General features: G+C 47.4%; 1 protein-coding gene across 27 annotated transcripts in view; it reads right to left on the bottom strand.

Moving 5' to 3' along the window:
- The window catches only part of JAKMIP3 (Janus kinase and microtubule interacting protein 3), an 83,898-nt gene that overhangs the window by 14,396 nt on the left and 46,941 nt on the right, over positions 1 to 22,561 (bottom strand). For 10 of the 27 annotated variants that reach the window (XM_026851671.1, XM_026851674.1, XM_026851683.1 and 7 more), the window contains 16 exons: positions 19,408 to 19,623; positions 17,704 to 17,823; positions 17,124 to 17,270; positions 16,120 to 16,251; positions 15,573 to 15,608; positions 15,028 to 15,087; positions 13,498 to 13,626; positions 11,862 to 11,990; positions 9,823 to 9,906; positions 7,060 to 7,122; positions 6,585 to 6,683; positions 5,503 to 5,601; positions 5,354 to 5,413; positions 2,762 to 2,827; positions 2,251 to 2,319; positions 2,090 to 2,167 (listed from right to left, as the gene is read on the bottom strand). In XM_026851671.1, the coding sequence (XP_026707472.1) occupies positions 2,090 to 2,167; positions 2,251 to 2,319; positions 2,762 to 2,827; positions 5,354 to 5,413; positions 5,503 to 5,601; positions 6,585 to 6,683; positions 7,060 to 7,122; positions 9,823 to 9,906; positions 11,862 to 11,990; positions 13,498 to 13,626; positions 15,028 to 15,087; positions 15,573 to 15,608; positions 16,120 to 16,251; positions 17,124 to 17,270; positions 17,704 to 17,823; positions 19,408 to 19,623 (1,587 nt within the window). The remainder of the gene's footprint in view (positions 1 to 2,089; positions 2,168 to 2,250; positions 2,320 to 2,761; positions 2,828 to 5,353; positions 5,414 to 5,502; positions 5,602 to 6,584; positions 6,684 to 7,059; positions 7,123 to 9,822; positions 9,907 to 11,861; positions 11,991 to 13,497; positions 13,627 to 15,027; positions 15,088 to 15,572; positions 15,609 to 16,119; positions 16,252 to 17,123; positions 17,271 to 17,703; positions 17,824 to 19,407; positions 19,624 to 22,561) is intronic. The other 17 variants (XM_026851677.1, XM_026851684.1, XM_026851694.1 and 14 more) reach the window with 11 other exon arrangements.

The raw sequence follows: 22,561 nt of genomic DNA, 5'->3' as shown, positions 1-22,561 counted from the left end.
GGTTGCACTTGTGCCCAGGAGTAGAGCCCACCCCTTTGCCTGGGGACACTTGCATGATGCCTTTAAATACAGGAAAATGCCAATAACCCTCAGCGAGCCCTGCACGGGCGGAGCAGTGTGTGATACTGGTTCCCTCTCCGCAAGCGGCAGAGCCAAGGAGCAGCGAGTTTTTCCTGGATCCTGCAGTAAATCTGGGACCCTGGAGCTGCCTGTGTGAGGGAGTGTGAGCCAATAAGGGCAAATGCCGGGGGCTGCCCTTGGGCCACAACCACCCCATGGGGGCTACAGGCCTGGGGAGGAGTGGCTGGAGAGCTGCCGGTCAGAGAGGGACTGGGGGGTGAGAATGAGCCAGAGTGTGCCCAGGGGGCCAAGGAGGGCAACGGCATCCTGGCTGGTGTCAGCACTGGCGTGGCCAGCAGGGACAGGGAAGGGATCTGAGCCCTGGGCTCGGCGCTGGGGAGGCCGCCCCTCGATTCCTGGGTTCAGCTTTGGGCCCCTCACCCCAAAAAGGCCATTGAGTGACTCGAGCGTGGCCAGAGAAGGGCAACGGAGCTGGGGCAGGGTCTGGAGCACAGGTCTGCTGGGGAGCGGCTGGGGGAACTGGGGGGTTCAGTCTGGAGCAGAGGAGGCTGAGGGGAGACCTCCTGGCCCTCGGCAACTCCCTGCCAGGAGGGGGCAGAGAGGGGGGATGAGTCTCTGGAGCCAAGGCCCCAGCGCCAGGCCCCGAGGGAATGGCCTCAAGCTGCCCAGGGCAGGGTCAGGCTGGCTCTGAGGAAGGATTTCTGTGCAGAAGGGGCTGTTGGGCGTTGGAATGGGCTGCCCAGGGCAGGGGGGAGTCCCCGGGATCCCTGGAGGGGTTGAAGAGTCGGGCTGAGCCAGCGCTGAGGGATCTGGGGGAGTTGGGAACGGTCAGGGGGAGGGTCATGGTTGGGCTGGAGGAGCTCCAAGGGCTTTTCCAAGCCAGACGATTCTGGGATTCTGACACAGGGCTGCCAAGTAACCCAGCGCTGCGCCATGGCCCCGCAGACGAGCCCTCCTGCCCACACCAGCATGCTATCGGGACTTTCAAGCGATGCCATACGACTTCTCCCACTCTGCTGCTGTTGCGCAAGTTTCCGCATGCTCCGATTTATGGATGTGTTTCAGAACTCGCCCAGGACACAGGGGATCACCTCCCTCAGGGCTTATCTTTGAAAAATGAGTCCTACAGGCTCAGCCTTTGGCTGCACCAAACCGCTTCTCAGAACAGCTGGAGGCTGCGGGAGATAATCTGGCTCCAGGGCTGAGACTGCAGGCAAGGGGGCTTGTGTACTCCTGGGGTTTCCACTGTGCATGGGCATTGTTCCAGATACAGCTCAGCATCTGGCAAAACTGGTCTTAAGAATCATCCTTACAGGAACAGAAAGTGTGCTGAGTGAAAGCTCCCCCAAATGGTTTGAGATACAAATAGATAAAAGATATCCAGAAAAAGAGACAGGAATACTCATTGTTTCTCAGAAAGCGTAACTGTGCTCAAGATTTAACTGGAACTGAAAGAATAAATTGATATGAAAAATGATGCCTTTATGTCTTTCATGAGGATGTACTGAACTTCTCTCTAACTGAAGGAAACAAGAGGCTGATGACTGACGAGATGGTTGAAATGGCTTAGGATCAGCTAATGATGAACCTGACCTAAAAGCAGCTTTGTTTCAAATCCACAGAATCACCTAACGCCTCCAGCTGGTTTGCTTACAGAGGCTGTAATCTAAGATCTAAGGAAATGTCTAGGCTAGAATCTCTCTTTTGGAAGGAAAAGAGAAGTTAGTAATTTTCTTATTGATTTCTTCGTTTACTGAAACCTCTGCTAAATAATAAGTAAATATTCAGGTCCTGATCTTGCAAGGACTACCCAAACACAAGGAACTCTGAACTCATCATCAGTGCAGGGCACAGGGGAGTTGGCTAGAATTCAGCCTCGTTAGTCCTGGGGTCACACCACGAGCAGGACAGCCCGCAGCAGGGGGCTTTTCTAAGAGGACAGACCACCCATATCACACGAGAAAGTTAATCTGGATGTCAGAGTTCAGTCAAGACCAATTCTCCTCACCTTGTGAGCCTGGTCCAAGGACTGTTTCCTGAAGTCGAGCTCATCGTCCAGGTAGCCCTTCTGCTTGCTGAAGAGCTCCTGGGACACAAGGCAGAGGCGTTAGTGCCAAGGTCGCAGTGCCAGGGCCCTCCCCGCCGCCTTGCTGCCCCGTCCCTGGGTACCTTTTCATTCTCCAGGTCCAGCATCTTCTGCTGCAGCGCAGACTCCGTCACTTCGATCTGCTGTAGCCACTGCGCACGGAAAGGGAGAGGGGGGCTTCAGCCCAGAGGCAGCACGGCTGCGGCTGCCCCTGGGACCCCAGGGTGCACCAGCACACACTGCGGGTGCTGAGTTAAATTCTCTACACAACCGGGGAAAAATTACCTACATCATTACATTTTTTTCTTTTATATATACTGTCGATGGAAAAAAGCTTTACTTCAACCCCAGCCATTTACCTTCTAACATCGCTTTGCCAATTAAGTAACACTTGGAAATAAGCAATGTCTGTCTCTATTGCCTGGATGTCACCTGTATTTTGATGAAAACTAGCCCAAGTGTACGGCCACATAAAGAACCAAGGCACTCTGTGATGGAGCCATCATTCACATCACCAGTGCCCTCAAGTGGGCTGTTCTGAGGGGTCAGGTGCTTTCACACACGTTCACTGAGGAGTGATGCAGTTGTTATTACCTTTTCAGCCAACGTGAGGACTGTCCTTGCTTGTATGACAACTACTTGCTCTTCGTTGGTCAGATTCTGCACCAAAAGCAGAACAGAATTACAACAAATCCCAGTGCCTTGCTATTAATCCACTACTGGGGCCACTGCTGTATTAAATTAATATGAAATTAAATATGTTCGAGGAACAATGAACTAAGGCAAAGAAAACCAGTATTGTAATGCAACATTGTTGTGAAAACAGTTGTAACTATTCATGCTGAATTCTTATCATACATATAATTAATTTTTCTAAAATTCCCATATTTACCAGAAAAAAGGTGACACTGGATCTATTTTTACCCAACAAGGAATACACACACAGTTAGACAAGACAAGATCAAGCTTAGCATGATGTGCCACTGAGAAAAGAGAAGTGGTCTTAAGTCCCTCAGTTCACCATCAGCACGGTGGGTTAATACACAGTCCCTGATCTTGCACAGCCAAGCCATGATTTTGGAAAACATTTAAGACATTAGCTATTCAATCCATGTTTTGTTGCTTTTCTAAAAAGCTGAGGTACTGGAGCTATGTTTTGCATTTCACCCCACTTTGCTCTTCCTCTGACCGCATGTGGAGCAGGAGAGGTGAATCCTCCCAGGCTGGGCCCCGCACCGGCTGGGGCGCAGAGCGCCAGCAGGGCCACCACGCTGAACTGGGGTTTACCCCGCGTGGCTGGGCACAGGGAGCGTGCTGGCCGGCCGGGGCGGGAGCAGGCTTCTCCCGAGGACCCTCAAAATTATCTCTTCCGTAACCGTAAGTAATTTTTTTTTAAAACAAATTACGTTACAATAAAAATGCAACTGTCCACACAGCATAGGAATGGTGTGCTTTGCTGTTGGGAGAGCAGTCCCCTGCCCCGACCCTGCTGCCTGTGAGGCTGTGTGCCTCAGCCCCGCTCTGTGCCTCTCCCCAGGCGCCCCATACTCCACAAGGGATGTACTGCACCCCCCCGACCTCCTGCTCCGCTCCCGAGGGCTCTCTCAAGGCTTTGCCTTACTCAAAGCAGTATTTAACTCAGCGGGAAGCAGCTAGAAGCTGTCGGGGGAGCTTTACAGAAACCCAAGTGGAAAAATGCACAGAAAAGGATGGAATCCTTAAGAGATGGGTTGACCCAATGCTGAGGGACCTGGTGCAGTTGGGAATGGTCAGGGTGAGGTTCATGGTTGGGCTGAAGGAGCGCCAAGGGCTTTTCCAACCCGGATGGTTCTGGGATTCTGTGAATCACTCGCACACAGGCAGGACACAGGTTCACTTTCCCAGACTCCCTCACAGCCAGATGTGACAACGTGCAGCCATGGGGCAGGTCTGCCACCGGTGGCTGAGTCTGCGATGTCAAACAAGGGAAAACAGAGAAAAAAAAGGTGGTAACAACAGTCTACTGTTAGCTCAAAACTATCTGAGTTGAGAACTGGGAACTTCCCTTGTGTCACATCTGGAAGTTAGCTGTTTTATGTAATAGGGAAAACAAATCAGAAGGAAAAAACACTACAGACTAGGGATCATTAATATCAATAAAGAAGACAAGAGAAAACAAAAGGGAATAGAAAACAAGAGAAAAGATCACTTTTTCTGTTCCTGTTTGTGCCCAAGTTGCCTGTTCAGGACACTGTTCCAAATGACTCTGCACATAACTAACCTGACATTAATAATTCCACGGAAGACGTTAGTACAGGGATTCATAGAGAGATGGGCATTAGCTCTCGGCACATCAGCAGGATCAGTCTTAGCTCATCAGTGATTAAACTTGTATTTTTTTTTTAATCTTTGCACACACAAGATTTTAGGACTCTTCCTATTTCTGCCAGTGTGAAAATCATTAACTGCAGGGTTAACGATCCTGGTCCCGGTCCAGGGGCACAGGGAGAGCTCAGGGGATGGGGGGGCCCTTCTGCAGAGCCGGTGTCAGTGGGGGGGTCTCCCAGGGAAGAACCCTGCTGTGAGCAAGGGCTCTGCGAGAGCCTGGGCTAGAGAGGGGCTCTGCTCCCTCTGCCCCTCACAGCACGGGGGCTCGGGGGCTCTGCTGACAGGGGAGGGGACAGGGAGAAGAGACAAGGGCATGTATCTCTTCTCTATACATAACTGTATGTGGAATGATTCACTTCCATTTGCTAAAGGAGAAATACTTTCAAATTTCTTATTATTTGTTTCTTCTTTTCATGCTGCTGTTGGAACTTTCTGTTTAATACCCTGGTTGCTATCGAAGGTTTATGGATTATTAGACAAAATTAAATCACATGGCTGCTAAAACGCAAAAGCAAAGCAAATGAAGAGTAAGCAAATAAAGAAACCATGTGAGAACAGCGGCCAGACAAAACACCAAAGTTTCAAAATATTTTCCAAATCATCGAAAAATGAAAAGCCATTTGTGCCACCAAGCCTCTGCATGGCTCTGATCAGACAGCTGTTAACAGAGCCTTAAAAAGCCAGAAAATGCTCAGGTGGGAGCCCAGTCTCTGACCACAGGGAGGACGGGCTGCGCAAGAGCAAACCAAGACAGCTTTGCTAACTTAACAGGAGGACAAATATTCACCAAAGCATGCACAATTTATTAAAGGAACATACACTTACGGCGTTATCCCCTAAAATGTCCAACTTTTTCATCAGCTCCGCTACTACTATGTCCTAACAAGAGAGAAATGGAAAACCAGGTGTCAGAACAGAGTGTCTGATTTTATTTAGGGAGAGGAAAATAGGAAATGAGAATCCCTTACTGTTACACCTTCTGCCTCGCAGTAGACTTGGAGAGGGCTCTTCCCCTCTGTAAAAGGACCGTGGTGGAAGTTGATGGCAGGCGACCGTCTCTCTCTCTCCTGAAACGACAACCATGGCTTGGTGACCCACGACCTGTGTCACAGGTCACAGCTTCCCCAAGAGCTGGGCAGCGTGGTCCAGCCAAGGCCGGCGCTAAGCCACGCACTGCACAGCGGTGCTGAGCTGAGGGGCTTTGCTCCGGGAACCCCCCCTGCCCACCCGCGGCCACTCACACCAACAGCCGGGGCAGGGGCCCTTCCTCTGCCAGACCCCGTGCTTTCGTGAGGGCACTCGGGGCTGAGAGGGAGCACCTCCTCCTCCCCACAAAGCAGGGTCGATTTATTCATTAACACTGCAAATATTTTCCCACCGTGATTCTTCATCACTGGGCAGCAGTCACGACCACTTACCTATTACTTTGACTACATAACGTATTTGAACAAAACTATAGACTTATGCCTAGTGTAACATAAATAGCATTTAAATTCTTGTAAGTGGCTGCTTTGTCAATCTCCCTTTGGAGAATTTGGAAAACGGTTTCCAAGAGCTTATAGATTCTGTTTCTACAGGTAACAATACAGAAAAGAGAAGGCTGAGTGGAGTAAACCGAGTGGTCTAGGCCACATGATTCCTTCTCTGCTGGCTTAGCCAGAGGTGAAATGCAGCAGTGATTTCTGGCAATGCAAAAAGAGTTCCTTTTTCTTTCCCACATATGATCTGTTCTGGCTTTATCTCTTTGCATTTTCAGGACAGATGGAGTACAGTAAAATGTGTATCTACATCATGAGCCGATCTTCCAGATCTTACAGTTACCCAAGGAGTGAGAGTGCCAGAACAACCTATCGAGAATACCAGTATTGATCCTTGGGTGCTTGTTTGGGTTTTTTTTTTTCTCTCTTTTTCTAGCACTTTGTACCAAACTCTTTGGTCGTGTTCAGTGCCATGCAGCTCCCCAGGGTGAAGCTCCCAGGGCTGCAGTGCCCCGGGCACGGCTCGCGCCGCCCAGCGCAGGCGGGAGGACCCGGCTGCAACATGTGCTCACTTCAAGCTCCAAGATCCTGAACTCCAGGAGCTCGTTTTGATCCTTAACGTCCTGGACGTCGTGTTTTAAACGAGCTTCCTCCGCTTCCATTTGTTTTATCTGGAACACAAAGGAAGGCGTGTCAGCACCCTCTGTAGATGCCGCCCAGCCCGCCGCACTCCCACCCACCGGGGAGGTTGGGCTCAGCGCCAGCGCCCCGGCCCCAGCCCGGCCCTGGGCCAACACGAGCGGGGGCCGCAGCAGCAGCGCCGGGGGCACGGGGGGCTCCTCCCCACAGCCATGTCCTCACACCGGGACACCCTATGGGGCAAGAGGGAACACCAGGAAACCACTTTTTCTGGCAGGGCTGTAAGGATCTTGTCATTATAAGCCAATAATTTCCAGTAGAGCTTTATGATACAGATGAAAATATTGCACCTTCTGCAGTCCTTAGCCACAAATATTATTGGATAATATGAAAAGAAACGCTGAACACCTTTTCTACCAGTTCTTGATTTCTTCTGTACAATGCTTGCTTCTCCTCAATCCACTTCATGTCCTGGAAAGAGAAAAGACCAATATTGTAGGTGAAGCTGGCAACATTTAGCCCATAGTATCAAATGTTTCGTTAAATCACACATCCAGAGGGACAGAATAATACTGCATATGAAATTGTAATTCCATTATTTCCAAAACTATGAAAGCTCACCCTTTCTGCCTTATTTTAACAGCCTGTGGTATACAAACGGAATAGAAACACTCCAACGATTAAAAAAACACTTTCAGATAAAATATTTGTTTGCATTAAAAGGGATATTTCTAGCTATGCAGTTAATATAAAATTTCAATTATACTGAATACAATACAAGTTACATGTTTCCGAACACTAGGCAAAATAAACCTTATTCTGAAACGAATTTCTTAGTCTGGTGGATATATAAACCACAGAACCCAGAATGCTGTTTATCTGCGAGGTTAACAATAAGATGAGGTTAAGCTGGAAAGGGTAAGGAGTCAATGATTGAGTATTATTATAAAGTTCTCAAAACCAGTTTTCTGTTTCTGGGGTATTCTGGTTTTTTGTTTGTTTGTTTGGGTTTTTTGGCTGAAAAAGTAAGACACAAGCCAGACACAGCCTGGGAAGGTGTCTTGTACTTCCAGCTGGGGGTTGGATATTTGCAGTCCGTGACACTTCATTCTCTGTGCCTGTTTCTTTATCACCTTTGGCTGCCCCTGTGTGAGCTGGTTTTAAACTCTGTCCTCTCCCAATTTAAGGTGCATTTTCCTTTTCAAGTTTTCCTCACTGTGCTACTTTATGCCCGTCCCCGAGCTGCAGCCAGGACAGCCTCGCTCACCCGAGCTGTGTGGTGGGCTCAGGGCGCTGGGCTCGGGCTGCCCCCTGGCCGGGGCGCTCCTGGCCATGGGTGCAGGGTCCTCCCGCCCCGCGGCACCGCGCGGCTGCGCTCAGAGCCACCCGAGCAGGAACTCCCAACACCACCTGGCCTTTTCTGTTTGGGCAACATCACGAGGGAGAATTCTCTGACACTGGCTAGGCAAGGACATAGAAAAATGGCAAATATTTGGACTCAGCACTGCAGGCCAAAGGGATGCAATGGCAGGCAGCAGGCAGGAGTACAGATTGGTCGGGGCCAGGCACCGAATGTCACCCACCAAAGGCTGCAGTGGCACCCAAACCTGCCCAGGGGCTGGCTCTGCAGCGTGCATCTCAAGGTCAGGCCAAGGTCAGACTATGGAGCCAGTCTTGAATAAGCCAGTCATGCGCAGGCAGACACCTTGCAGTGAATTCAGGAATTAAAATTACCAGGTGTGAGCCTTAACACATCAAGGCAAAAATAAGACACCTTAATAATGCCTGATGGCATGAAAACAGCAGAGCTCAATAGGTGTTTGGGTGAATGTGATGAGCTTCATCTCAGTCACTTAGACTAGATTTCCTAGAGTGCAGTTTCATAGATTATTCAATTCTATTTCAAATAAACCCTTTCTGAAAGAACGACTGAGGCGATTTGACAAGCTATGAACAGGCTGCATGGAACTACACAAACAGCTGAACCAGGCACTTCAAACAGCCCTAACACACTAATCTACTCTGAGTTTAAGGAAAGCATTCACAGCATATGTTTTCACGTGGTGAGAACCACTTCAGTTTTGTTGAAAATACACAGCCTGTGTGTGCACGTCCTCCTTCCCTTGAAATGTTTAACCACTTTCTAATTTCACACCTGCTTTTCTCCTTTTCAGAAAGTAAAATCTTGTGGTGCTACAAGGAAAGCTGCTGCCAAGGAAAGATTTCTTGTACATTTGCTAAACAAACATTTCATTGGAAAATAAATACTCTTCCTTTATTTTACCTTCCCAATTTTCTCCTAAGCATCAAAGATACTGGTAGTCTATGAGGTTTTAAAGTAGACCAACTTCTCGCCAAAAGCAATTGTTTTACCATAATACTCTTTCATAATACTTTCTCTTTACCACAATACTATATAAATCTTCAAAGGGATAAGGGAACTGGCCTGTTATTCATGGATTTAATTTTCAGGAGATGCAGAATAAACCAACACAGGGGCAGCGAAGGGCTAGAGGAGGCCTGGCGGGCTGTCAGCTGGGTGCTGACCAGAGCCTGGGCTCTGGGACTCCGGGAACTCATTTCCTCTCCAGCCATGCAGAGAAATTTTTGGTGTGCTTGAGGCCTGGGGCAGCAAGTTCAGGGACTCCTTTCCCAGGCGACTCGTGCTCTCCCTCACCATGAGGCGTCCCGCCCGCTGGAGCAGTTCAGGGGGTGCTGCCTGCAGGGGCCAGCACGGGAGCGCTGAGGGACTCGGGGCGCTGGGCACTGGTGTTGGGTTACTGCTCCAGGTGGATGTGGAGAGGGGGATTTCAAAAGCCCTTGTTTGCTTGACTCTCCTTGCAACCAACTAGACCGCACGTATTAAGGGCTTTCTTTTCAATTAATTAACGTGCTTATTGAATGAGCACTCCACGGGTTCCACTGAAGCCTGAATCAGGGGTGTGGTGGTGATGGAGGCTGTGCGGGGCAGGGATGGCAGCACACGGACAAGGACAGGAATTGCTTCCCTAGCACGTCTGCTTTGTGTGAAGTGAGACAGCTACTGCAAAGTGGCATCGGGGTTATTCTGTGCATACATCAACACCCACCAGCACCTGCAGCACTAGCGGCAACGCGACCAGGCAGGTCTCCAGAGCCCCTCCCACCCCCACACGCAGGGCGAAGCGTTACCTGCCCCTGCTCAGCCAGGGCCTTCTCCAGGTCAGCTATCTGGGCCTGAGCGCGGTGTATTTCTGCTTGGAGCTGCTCACGTGTCTGTGGGACAGGAGGGGAAAAGAAAAAAGCGATAAATCAAACCTCCTCTAAAAGACAAAAGCTAACACAGGTACAGAAAAGACTTAAAACGTCAAATACTTTTAACAAATAATTTAAAAAGTTCTCCAGTAGAATAAATTCACAGCTAAGCACGTAACATTAGTCATTAATCATAAAAAGAAGTCTGTGAGATAGGATAATAATTATGAGACAAGATTAATGTAAACAGCATCCCACGAGGCAGACAGCAGGGCAGCAAACCAGAAAAGGCTTCTTAGAGTCTGCAGTGTGCAGCCTGCCCTCTCCTAGGGCAAGTGTTTAAAAAAGCCAGTGTGAGACCAAGATTCAGTTCTCCAGGAAGGCAAATGAAAATGATTATGCCACAACTCCGAGCACACCTGATTCCTTTAAATGTCTGATGAGTTAAAAATCTCAGAGCAGACCCTACATACGTTACTGGTAAGCTGTTCCTCCTCACATTCACACCCTGTCCACGGTCTTACTGCATCGTGTGTCATCTTTTACTATACTTGTAGCTTTATCCGTATTTAAATATACAGCACCTTCCTACCTGTGTTTTCTGGAGAATAAATGTAATTATTATTAGCTGGTTTATTCATTAAATATAATTTTATGGAACATTTTCTTTCCTCAAACCATTTACCTGCTATTTATCTTGTTATTTACAGTGAAAATGATCTTATTTGCTTGCATGACGTGCAATGTTCTCTCTTTTTGTCTCACTACGACAAAAGTAAAATCCAGTAACCTTTCAAGTTGAGCACGTCTTCTTTAATTACGGTTTTCTTTACAGGGGCAATCCCTAACACTTGGGAGCAGAGCACATGCTCCTGGGGATGTTACTTTTACTGCATTTGGGGCATCCAGAGAGAGATGGTTTGTGGTTCTCAGACAGGGAGGTCGCTGGGAGACAAAGGCTGCTGCTAAATCTGGGTGGCTGAGAGGTACTCGCCAGGGGAGACAGTGGTGAAATCAGCAGTTAACTCTTGGAATTATTCAGTGGAAGAAAACCAGACTAGTTATATAGCTAGGAAAGCCAAAATATTACTGTGAAGATGGAACTGAGCTAGAGGCACCTGGCTGTTCGTTTGTCTGCCTGGGGCCAGGGAGCTGCCGGCGGCCGGGGCAGTCCCAGCTCGGTGGCAGGTGGTGCTGGTCCCACCAGAGGCACCACTGATGTGGCACTGGGTGATGTGGGGGTGTCCCAGCACCCTCACCCTCTCCTCCAACGACTGAGTGTTCCTGGATAACACGTCCACACAGCAGCACAGAGACAAATGAAGACTTTGCAGTTACATTTCTCCTACTCGACTTCAAACTGTTAGCCCAGAACAGAATTTGTCCCTTTATTTACTGGATTCAGCCCTGCATTATGTGCGTGAGAAGTCCTGCCAACTCCTTGTAATATACAGCATACTTGTAATAAACGTCACATTTTGTGCCAGATGTTTGAAGCCACATGGGCTGTGTGAGGCAGCAGGCAGGTAGAATAGCATAGGACACTTTGGAATTTAGTTAAGAAAAAGAATCTCAGCTATAAGATTTCTCAACATTTTATGAGGAATCATATCATCTCACAGAACCCAGCAGGAATTAAATACCAGGTATAACATATTTAGGGCAATCTGTCCTAAATTTTTATAGAAGAGCTTCATTGTAAGAATTTCCTATGAAAATTATCTCGGAATTTCTCTTGAAGTGCTCAGAGGTGAGAAGACCAAGCCGTGGTGATGGTGGTTCCTGCCGCCCAGCAGCACTGCAGGGGGGATGCTGGATGGGCTGGTGGAGGCAGAGACCCCAGAGCCCAGCCGACTCCCGGCCCCGCACCCCTCCCTGCCTGACCCCAGTTTAGCTTGAAAACAACCTGAGCAAGTGAACTGGAAACCCCCACACAATTACAATCCCTATTTTCATGTAATATAAGCCATTTAGACCTTAACTTCTCGTTCTGCATCCAATGTTCCTCCGACCTGTTCTTGCAATAGGGCGTATGCTCGTTGCAGAGCCTGGTACTCCATGGTCAGCTGCCGAAACCGCAGTTCTGTCTCCTCCTTGGCCATGCCCTGGAATGAAAAACAAAGATGTGTTGCACCAGTTGCTTTTGTTCCTGCAATAAAAATAACAACAACAACAAAAAGTGGGCTTTCTCTAAAAAATGCAAAAATTATTACTTTCAAAATGCAGTTGAGAAGCACGGTACTAAAGATCTTGTTCACGTGCTCTCAGACTGTTTCTTCTGTCCCTTAAACATCTCTTGCTTACATCTGCTTCAACAAAATGCAATACAGAAAAAAAAGAGAATTCCCCTTGCCTTGGAAAGATAAAACCTTGCCATCCATATAACAGAGTAATGAGAGAATTGCCCTTTATTATTGCACCAGGCAAAGTCATCACATTTAAAGGTGGAAACACTGCTTTCTTGAAACAACAAAAGACTTCCAATCTGGAGAATAAGCCAAGCCTGACAGTCTCACTCAATTATTAAAACACAAATCCAGAGTTAATACTTGTAGAAATGGTAACATCAACATGAAAAGAGCCCTTCATCTTCTTCACTCTCCTTACAACATCCAGCACTGAAGGCTTTCATGTCAGGTTGACCGGAATATTTCATTCGACATGAAATGAAATTATACTGCTGGTTGCATGCATAAACTGTGCACTATCTGAACAGGGAAAAAAATGTCAGTACAAGAATGAAAAATAAATAGGCTCATACATATAAAAATACTTTCAGATTCCCTGTGGTGCAACACACACCTGGCAACTGGTTGTGTATCTTTTATGGTGGAGACAGGGGTTCTGTAGGTTCCCTTTTAACAGATGTAATTACAACCCCTGGAATGGGTGAAATGGCAGGTGAAAAGTTGCAGGCAGCACCAGAAACAGGCTGCAAGTCCTGACTAGGAAATTTTTGTTTATTACAAGGTTCTTGTGAAACCCAGAAACACGTAACGGTGCAGTGATGTGACACCCTCTCAGGAATGCATTTGTAGGGAATTCCCTGCAAAATACCAGGGATAATCACTTTTATTTGTATCATCAGCTACTTCTGCGTGCTCTGCATTCAGAGCCTCCAGAAAAGCCACGACCTCAATATACTGGCGAGGAGACAGCCTCTTCTCTGGAGACTGGGGCTTTATGTGCCTGCTGCCTCTGCTTCCAGACACACAAACCTCACCGCTCGCGGCTGCGCCCTGTGCCGAGGTCAAAGTGACAAACAGAGGGACCTGAACTAACCTCCATGTGCACAGACCTGCAGTAACTCGCAGTGTGAACAGGTCTTCCTGGGGTCATCCACCTTCTCAGTCTCTTTAGACCTCCAGCCTATGAACCCATTATAAATCTGATATCCTTAGGATTTAATATTTCCAGCTTGGCTAGAAGTTGTCAAATTACTGAAGACTCGAGATCCAGAGATATCAACCAACATGCACGGGATGAAATTTAACGTCAATTTTAAATTTTCTAGTCAGAGATGACAGATGAATGATAGAACAAACCAGGAATTTTGTTAAGAATTAGCATCAAGGTTTCAAAACAGAGTAAGACATAGCTTTTGATGAATACCTCTTCCAAGTCATCTTCAGGAGTGCAAGGGGTTTGATCTGTCCGGTCAGTTTGGTATGAGATAGAGGACCCGTCAGACTCCAAGGAAGCTTCTTCATCGTAGCCAAAAAACGTCTCCACCACCGGCTTCTGGCAGAGAGAAGGGGTGAGCGGCGCGGCCGTGCCCCACGGCCTGGGGACAGCGGCGCCCTCGGCCCGAGCTCAGCTCTGCACCCTTCCAGCGTGCACATGCTCACCCCGGGGAGCCGCGGGCCGGCTGCTGGGACCCCGCTGCTGCTCTGGCAAAAACTGCTCCTGCTCTTTACAGTGTCTACACATGAAGTGTTCTCGCCCCGTGACAGTGCTCTGACAGCTGAAACTTACTGCAAGCCCTGCGCTGCCCTGTTTGCTGTTGGGTGTCACAGTGTGCACCTCAGAGCCCCTGCCCCTTTTCCATGCATTTCCCCCCAATTTCTCGAGCCAGCAGGGCCCACTTTTTGCTGCCTTGTGTGTTTGCTGCCACAGCGAGAGGTGGGAGTTGTGCATCGAAATGTCTTTCTTATTCCCTTGTCATCACAACGTCCCCCCTGTCACTACAGCAACTCGCACACGGAAGGTTAAGATTTGCAAGAAATGTTCTAGTTGACAATTTGAAGTTATGCACCACAGCGATGTTTTTACAGTTTGAAGAAATCAATTTTTGCACTCAAAGCTGCTTTCTGTTTATAAGAGTGAGGGTAGTGAGGGTAAAGAAAGATTTACTCAAAAGTTTGAAAGTCAAAGAAGATATTTCAAACACAGTTCTAAAGTATTTTTAACTGTTGATTTGCAAAGACATTTATAGATTTTGGCTTTTTGTTTTAATTTGCCGTGGATAACTTTTGAAGGAGACAAAACCTAACTCTCTTTGAAAGGCTTGGTTCCCATTTGCATGAGGACGGGAGTCAAGGAGTTCTCTCACATCCACAGCAATTCCTCACTTATAGATTCATTAGCTCTGGCGCCACTTTAAGTCGTCACACGTCGAACACAGCCCGCTCTCAGGTCCCTGACATTTACCTTACGATGTTGTTACAGCACTAATATTTATATTAACATCCTGCCAAGCATTCATTAACTAACATTTCCTTTTTCCCTGAGCTCTAACCGTTGCTTCTTGTAACCAGCAATTTTTGCATGTTACTAAACGCCATAATGAATTATTTACAACCTACATATGTTTCCAGGCAGTGCCATTAAAAGATCATTTTGAGATGTGTTAATTCATGAAATCTGTCTCATCTTAAAACAATCACACGCCACCAAAGTCCCAGGGGATCACTCAGGGTACATGCAGAGTGTGCAGACGGTTCCCCCACCCCTACCAGATCTTGTCTGAACACCCCGACACAGGCTACGAACGTCCCTGCTGCACAACCCAAATTTAAGATCAGGACCCGTCTGCAGACCCTGGAGGAGAACGTTCCCCCGCGTGGCTCTGAGGCACACGGAGCACCCCGGGAAGCAGCATCCCCATCAGCATGTCAGGACACGAGCTTTTTTTTTTTTTACCTTAGGAATTCTTGTCATTTTTTTCCTTTGCTTCCTATACCTTAACAGCTTATCCCGTTCCTGAAAGAATCAGATACACACGTTAGCTGTTTTCAGAGAGCTGTTATTTAAATTAACTATGTCAGTACTAGCAGTCATTGGGGAATCAAGAAATAGTAACATCAATGCTGGCCACTGCCTCAAAATGAAACAGCCATGCCTTCATCAGACTGAAAAATATGCAATTCCAGAGATGGGGGACACTCGCTGTTGGTCATCAGGACAGAGTGACCATGCTGCCTTCTGCCTCTGGGGTCATCCTAGTGGTGACAAAAAAAATCTTTCCCCTCTCACCCGAGCTTCCCTCTCCACTAGCACTAGATGTTTCTCTGGTGAACAACTGCAGTAATGGCCTCTGACAACATCTATGCTTAGAGAAACACTCTGTTAGCTTGGTGCCTGAATGGAGCTGTAAGTGACAATAAACACTATTACACCCTGCGTGCTTTTCACAAACAGCAATTTAAAGCATACGAAGATGAGGATGAAGTTAACGTCACTCTTACCATGACACTCTTCACATAGCCAGCAGTTTCCAGTGTCTAATGAAGAAGAGTGAAATAATGTCAGTAAGAGTGCAGACTTAAAGAAACAAACAACAACAAAATGCAAAAAAAGGTATTTTCTGGAGTATGATGATTTCAGTATTTTCTGCTTCCATATTTTTGTTTCTATTAACCAAGAAGCAAAAGCTCAAACCCAACGTTGGAGAAGACCCTCCCTGTACTCAGCAATCTCTAGCCCTGGTGCTGTCTCCAGCTCGAGGAGCTCTGACATTTCCTCTGGCAGGGGCAGGATCCAGCCACCACCGTATCCACTGGACATGCTGCAGTGGTTCTGTCATGCGAGTGCAGTGTAGATCGAAGGATTTTCCCAAATACTCTTGCACAGATCACTTACATTCAGTACAATTTCTAGCAATCACAGAAACGCTCCCCCGTCCCACTGACGCCTGCTGTGCCCTGAGCTCACAGAACCCTGAGCACCCCTTGTTTCACCCTCCTGCTATGGCCTTAGTCGACCCTGCATGAGAGCAGCAGAATTGTATCTCACCTTGGAGAGTTCATCAATGATATTTTGCTGTTCAATAACTTGTAGTCTCAGGAAATCAACTTCTCTTTCTTCCTGGCTGTGGTCAAGGTCATTTAAAGAGCTCGGTCTCCTGATGGTTCCAGCTCTCTGCCTCTGAAAGAAACCCCCAGGGCAGAAGAGGAGCCATCAGGCTTTGCCCAAGGTCAGTCAGTACCCGACCCTTCCTGCATCCCCTCTAACAGCCCTTCTGGCAGCTAGCCTGCTTCGCTTTTGCTGAGCCAGACTGCAAACACGCCGCTGTTCCTGCTCCTCAGGCTGCTGCGGGAAGCTGGGGTCACCAGGGAGGGCAGTGTCACGGGGGGCCACCACCCCAAAGACGGGGGCCAGCAGCTGCTCAGCTGCACCTCCTCTTTGGTTCTGCCCAGAGCTGTGCAGCTTTCCCTGCACCATAACGAATTCAGAGAGCTGGGGCCACCACCACTTCTCTGCGGGATGCTCTCAGCCTTTCCAACCTGTGGGGAGGAGCTCAGCCCTGCTGCACTCATGCAGTCCCACGGCTACGTGTTGCCAGCTAGTGCCTACTAGCGATATTCCACGGGGAAAAAAGGGAAGTGCATATTTCTGAGGGATTACGAGGTGTTTCTGGTGCAAAAGTCCAAGGTGAAGTGGGGTGATCTGTGCTCAGGTCGAAGCTGAGCAGCTGGTGATTGAACAGTCTCCCAGTCAAAGCTCACCACCTCTTTTCATAGAATCACAAAATCATCTCACTTGGAAAAGACCTTGAAGACCATCTAGTCCAACCATTAACCTCACACTGACTGTTCTCAACTTTTCTTCAGAACTATTTGCTTTTAAAGCTAAACCGAAAGATTCTGTGTAAAACAAAACATGTTCTAGCCACATCTCAGTGAGCACTGGAAAGGGGAAAGATTCCTGTTAAAGTTGCAAGTCTGGGACAATGCCTGACTCCGCCAGCCCTGTAAGCACTAAAGGACACGTTCTCTCTGGAGCATACAGTCACTTACCATCGCTATATTTTCTTGCGTTACAAATTTCAATTTATTTTCCATCCGACGTAAGGCATGTGACAATTCTTCATTCTTCCTACTAAGGCGTTTATTTTTGTCCAAAATGGGCTTATACTGACTTTCAGCTTCTCTAAGACGTTTTAACTGAAAGATTAAGAGAGAACAAACACCTTTGGAGTTGTTATTTTTCCTCAAATATATGAATAATTTTAACTATGACACTATCAATATTTTCTCCTAATACAAAGCAGAATCTATCAAAACCTGGGTATTTTCCATGGGGAAGCAGACCGTTCCTCCTTCATGAGGCATTCAATCTGTGCAACAAGTGTACCGCGTGGGGGATGTTTGTATTTTTCAAAATAGATAAAAATAATTCCAGTTAATGCCACCTGAAAAATTCAGAGATGAATGCGATGTGGCATAGCACCAAATACAGCGCGTAAGGAGGAGCCAGATACTCCTGCAACGATTTCTGACTGGCACAGGAGAAGGTATCTGGGAATTCTGGGGGCGAGGCACTGCCAGGACAGCGCGCCCACGAGCAGCCACCACCGCGCCTCGCCGCCGCCCTCACCAGCTCGTTTCTCTCCTCCGACAGCAGCGCGTTCCGGTCCTCCAGCTTCCTGATGATGGCACTCAGCTCAGCGATTTTCAGTTGGAAACGCCGCGCATCCTTTTCATCCAACTGCTGTTCCTAAAACAAAGATCAACTGCAAATAACTGTTCATAAGTCTACAGGCAATATCAATATTTTTCAAAGCTCAAACTTTTTCTTATCCCAAATCCAACCACTTCAAAACATTACAGGGCAGAGTGTAACCTACATAACCTAACTGACCCCTGAAAGCTGCAGGATGAGACCAACGGAAAGTCGGGAGTGAAAATGTAACAAAGTATGCAAATGCAGAAGTATGTATATGCAAATACAAAGTCACAGATGGTAAACTTGGAAATAGAAAAGAAAATATCAAAAATTAAGGCAATGTTTCCAATGTATGCCACTGTTGAACTGAGTGCTTCAGACACATCACCCACTCTGAGGCCTTTGTTATAAGAAAATGGTATTAAAAATACTGAAGTCCAACTGGGGAAAATCCATGCAATCACACCATTGCATAAGCTCTTCTTCTGTGGCCCTTATTGGGTTCTACAGGGTCACTCGTAAAGCCAAGGGGTAACACTTTATCCGAGTGAAAATGCTTAAATCAAATTATAAACGAATAGAAATATAGGTAGATGTGTTCTTATTCAGAATCAGAGAGAAGTTACATCCATTTAGAAATGTTTTCCCCTTCTCTAGGACTTGTTCTGATGTTTGGCAGAAGTGAAATACAAATCGAAACAAGCGAATTAGTATCCGTAGTGCTGGTGGCACTTCTGGGAGGTCTAGGGTTCCTCATTCAACAGGTGCAGGAGAGGCTTGGGGCAAAGAATAAAATCGATTGGTTTGCTCATGTATCAGTATTTACACTTCTATTGAGGAAATTAAGGCTGTTGCAAAAGAAATCTTGATGAGAAGTGGCAATGAAGAAGATCTGCACACGTCAGATACCTGAGGTCAGTTAACTGAGGGGGTTTTAATATGAGCAAATCAAGGCAAAAGCAGAAAGGTGCCAGAGTTACATTAAAAAAAAGCCATTGTGAAAGGGTGATTAAAATTTAACGTTCTGGATAGTGCATTGTAGAAAAGACAGAGAACAGGTCAGCGGGTGTTTAATTGACTTTCTGGTGCACTGAAAGCGAGAGCACTTAGCAGCACAGAACCCGAGCTAGCAGCGTTGCTCCAGGAGGGCGGCGGGATTTCCCCCGTTACCTTCTCCGTTTCCCTCTGCAAAGTGGCCTTGTCCATCTGCTCACAAAACACGTTGTTAGCAGTTCCTAAAGCTAGCACACATACATTACTTGGTCAGAAATGCATTTGCATCATTTGTTGGCAAAACCGTGTCAAACTGTCAAATTAAGGAGGTGGCAGAAGTATGGAACAGTGAGGAAAAGGAAGAGAAAAAGAACAGAAAAATTTCACCCTGCTAACGAAACCAAACCAAACAAACCAGAAAACAAAACGACAAAAAAGCAAAAGCTCTCCCATAACGAGGTTTGATTTTGAGCCTTAAAGGTTTGTCTAACGAATGAGAGCAAGAAATCGGTGCCTCGGGGTTCCCCCTGCACGGCTATGGGAAAGCTGTTGCTCGCGGGTGCCCTCATCAAGATTCTGTCACTTGGTGCCTTTTGGTCACTCTGCTCGTTCGTTTAGGTGAAACCACGTGAAAGTGCTTACGGGGCTTCCCGAATGATCTGAAGCGTCTCCTGCACCACTTGCATAAGGAAGTTCCCGCTTGGGGCTGCTCAGATGCCGATCAGACTCTTTGATCTGGGAAAGTTGTTCATCTAAAGCCTCCTTTTGGAGCTGCAGTCTCTGAGCATGCCCGGCTTGAACCCCTAACTCTCTCTCCAGCACGTAGACTGCTCTGTCTTTAAACTTAATCTCCTCCATCTACAAGGAGAACAGAACACAATCACACAGGCAGGCAGCGGCTCGACAACAACAGCATCTTACGCCCCAAACGCGGCCAGAGAACAGTCGCACAGCGCCGACACCCTCCACACGGAAAGTACAGCAGCGCCTCTTGGAGATAGAACACAACAAGGATTTGACAGTGAACACACGAACTGAGTCACTTTACCAGCCCAGGAATGTTCCTCTTCCCCTGGGGGCCACCCAGAAGAAAACCTTTTTTCAACAGGAATTTTTGTAATTAGAGTGATTGGGAAATAGCCCATATTTTTAGTACTATTTCTTAACAAATATATAAAATCTAATATTCATATCACAATTCGGATGAGTTCACTCAAACTTTTTAATGATTTTGCAGCATTTTGCTTGGACATCATCTTTTGAAAATTTGGATTCATAATTTTAAATGAAAAATATTAAAACCTTTTACTTTTCAGAATATAAAAGGAATATTCATTTTAAAAATTATTTTTCCAAGTCTCCCATGTGAGCAATTTGTTTAATTATCACCCTTTCCATGACAAGTTTTGCTTATGCATAATAAATATTATGCAAAATCATTAAGTGCTTAAATGACAAATGCCCAGCTGTCTCCAATTCTCTTCCTTCCTATTTTTCTGTGCTGTTCCCGCTGAGGTTAGAGAGCTCATCTCTGTGGGGTCAGGCACATTAAATTTGCAGGTGCTCCAGGAATATTTTCTGTATTTTTTTTCTGAATGCTCATGTGGAATTAAGGCCTCCCGAGCCGTGGAGCCGCGCCCCATCCACCCATGCGGAGTGCTGGGGGCCAGAGGGGTGGCTCACGCTGCGGGCTGGGGGCTCATGCTGGGATCAGAGCCTTGGAGTGTGTTTAGGGTTCAAACGAGGATGGCCTGTGCCCTGCCTAATCACCAAAAATCACTGCGCACAGCCCGGAACCTGCTTCTGTGCCTGGGTGATGTACAGCACCACAACAGAATCACAGGCTCTTCCCAGCTGGGTTGCACGCTTATACATTATACAGGAATATAAAGTATTAATTACACTCACACGCCACAGGGCTGCCAAATGTGCTTACAGATAATGACAAGAAAGAAATCAGATACATCCCCTAAAATGGCTGTTGATCTGGTTTCAGACACCATATAGGTTTTTGAGACTTTACACTTTTCACTTAAGTGATCAGTTTTTAAAAGGTGACCTGCTTGAAATAAGAACATTTTGCCTTGTGAAAACAGCTTTTGATACTTTTGTCTTTGACACCTTTTTCTGTAAACCTGGAAAAAAATGACATTGTGAATTAACAGATCAAAGTACATTGTTTCCAGTAACTTCAAAAATGGCCCACCCAGGGAAAAAGCCAGCACGGCAGCTCACACATGCCCAGCGATGGCCCTGGGAAATGACTTCCACGAGGTGCCTCTGGGTGGAGGGGGTGGGTACAGCTTCCAGCTGTGACATAAATCATGTGGGAGAGGACACGGTGGGTTGGGGCACCATGTCCCTCCACTGCACTGCGTGGCGGCGGCGTCGGGACCCAGGCCAGGTGAGGTGCACCGTCACCTCATCGTCACCACCCCATGACCAGCACCCCATCGCCCTCGCACGTGGTTCCAGCCCCAGCTGTAGGTGAGAGCCAGCGTGGCCGGAGGGAGGATGCGGCCGCCCCGAGCTACAGACCCAGGGAGATCCCCCACCATCCCCGGGGAAGAGCCAGCCCTTGCCAGAAGACAACAGAGGGCAACTCACAAATACCTGCGTGGAAACTGTGTTTCAAGGTTAAGCAAAATTTAGATTCTTTTAGTAAAATGGAGCAAATCAAATGTACTTTGGGTGACATTTTACTAAAGGCACTTTCAACAATTTGCATTAAGGCAACAGTCCAGTAACTCTGAGAAACAGAGATGCCCACTGAAGTCCTTCTGCTAAATAACTAATCAGGTAGCATCTAAATGGATGTATAAATGAAAGGTATGATTATTAAAATGATTATTTGTTTAAAATATCAGAATATTGGGTAGTTGATCCCTATTTGTATGAAAACAAAGACATGGAATAACACAGACAACATTTTAAATGAGGAGGGACAAAGAAACTGAAGAAAACACAAAATATTTCACAGTATTTCACTAATGTTTTGTTTTCCAGAAAACAACCTAAACATAACATCTTCATAAACAACAAAGGAATCATCGCTATTCACATTTCCCCTCATATGATTAAATTCATGTTCATGAAAGATGCGTAACAGCCTGATGGCTGCAGCCCATTGTTAACCAGCAGCGCTGCAGGAACAGCACAAACCCAGGGAAGCATTTCACTGAAAAATATTATTGAGCACATTTCTCCCTAGCGCTAGCGACATTTGGAAAACGTAAAAACAAGAAAGAACTTGCAACTCACTGGAGGAGGTGCTGGTCCCCAGGCACACCCCCGCAAGTGGTCGCACACCCCGGCCTCATTCTGCGGAGGGCGCGGGGCCGGCGGGTCCGAGGGCTCCCGACCCCGGCAGCGCGGGGCAGCGCCGCGGCCAACCGCCTGAGAGGGGCCCTGGGTGTTCCCCCCGTCCTCCGGCAGGCTGCCTCCACTCGGGATGAATATTTATGTGGGAGCGCTAATTAATAACCAGCCCATGAGCACAGCTGATGCCAATCACGCCAACAGAATCCCATGCAAAGTTGAATTTGCTATTCCCGCCCCGCGCAACGCCTGTCACGGTCTGACACGCAGCTGGTTTGAAGCCATGTGATTCTCTTCAAATGGATAATTTCCATCCTGACGGTAAAATCCACACGTAGGTTCCCTGGTTGGGAAATTTCTCCTTGGGATGTTCCTGGGGACTCCTCAGTGAGTGGGTTCAGTTTTGGGCCCCTCACCCCAAAAAGGCCATTGAGTGACTCGAGCGTGGCCAGAGAAGGGCAACGGAGCTGGGGCAGGG

Source organism: Athene cunicularia (genome assembly GCF_003259725.1).
Source record: "Athene cunicularia isolate RWA chromosome 6 unlocalized genomic scaffold, athCun1 chr6_part1, whole genome shotgun sequence".
In the NCBI taxonomy this organism is placed as follows: Eukaryota; Metazoa; Chordata; class Aves; order Strigiformes; family Strigidae; genus Athene; species Athene cunicularia.
Note: the sequence above shows the minus strand (reverse complement) of the source record. Positions and strands in the feature narration are given on the sequence as shown.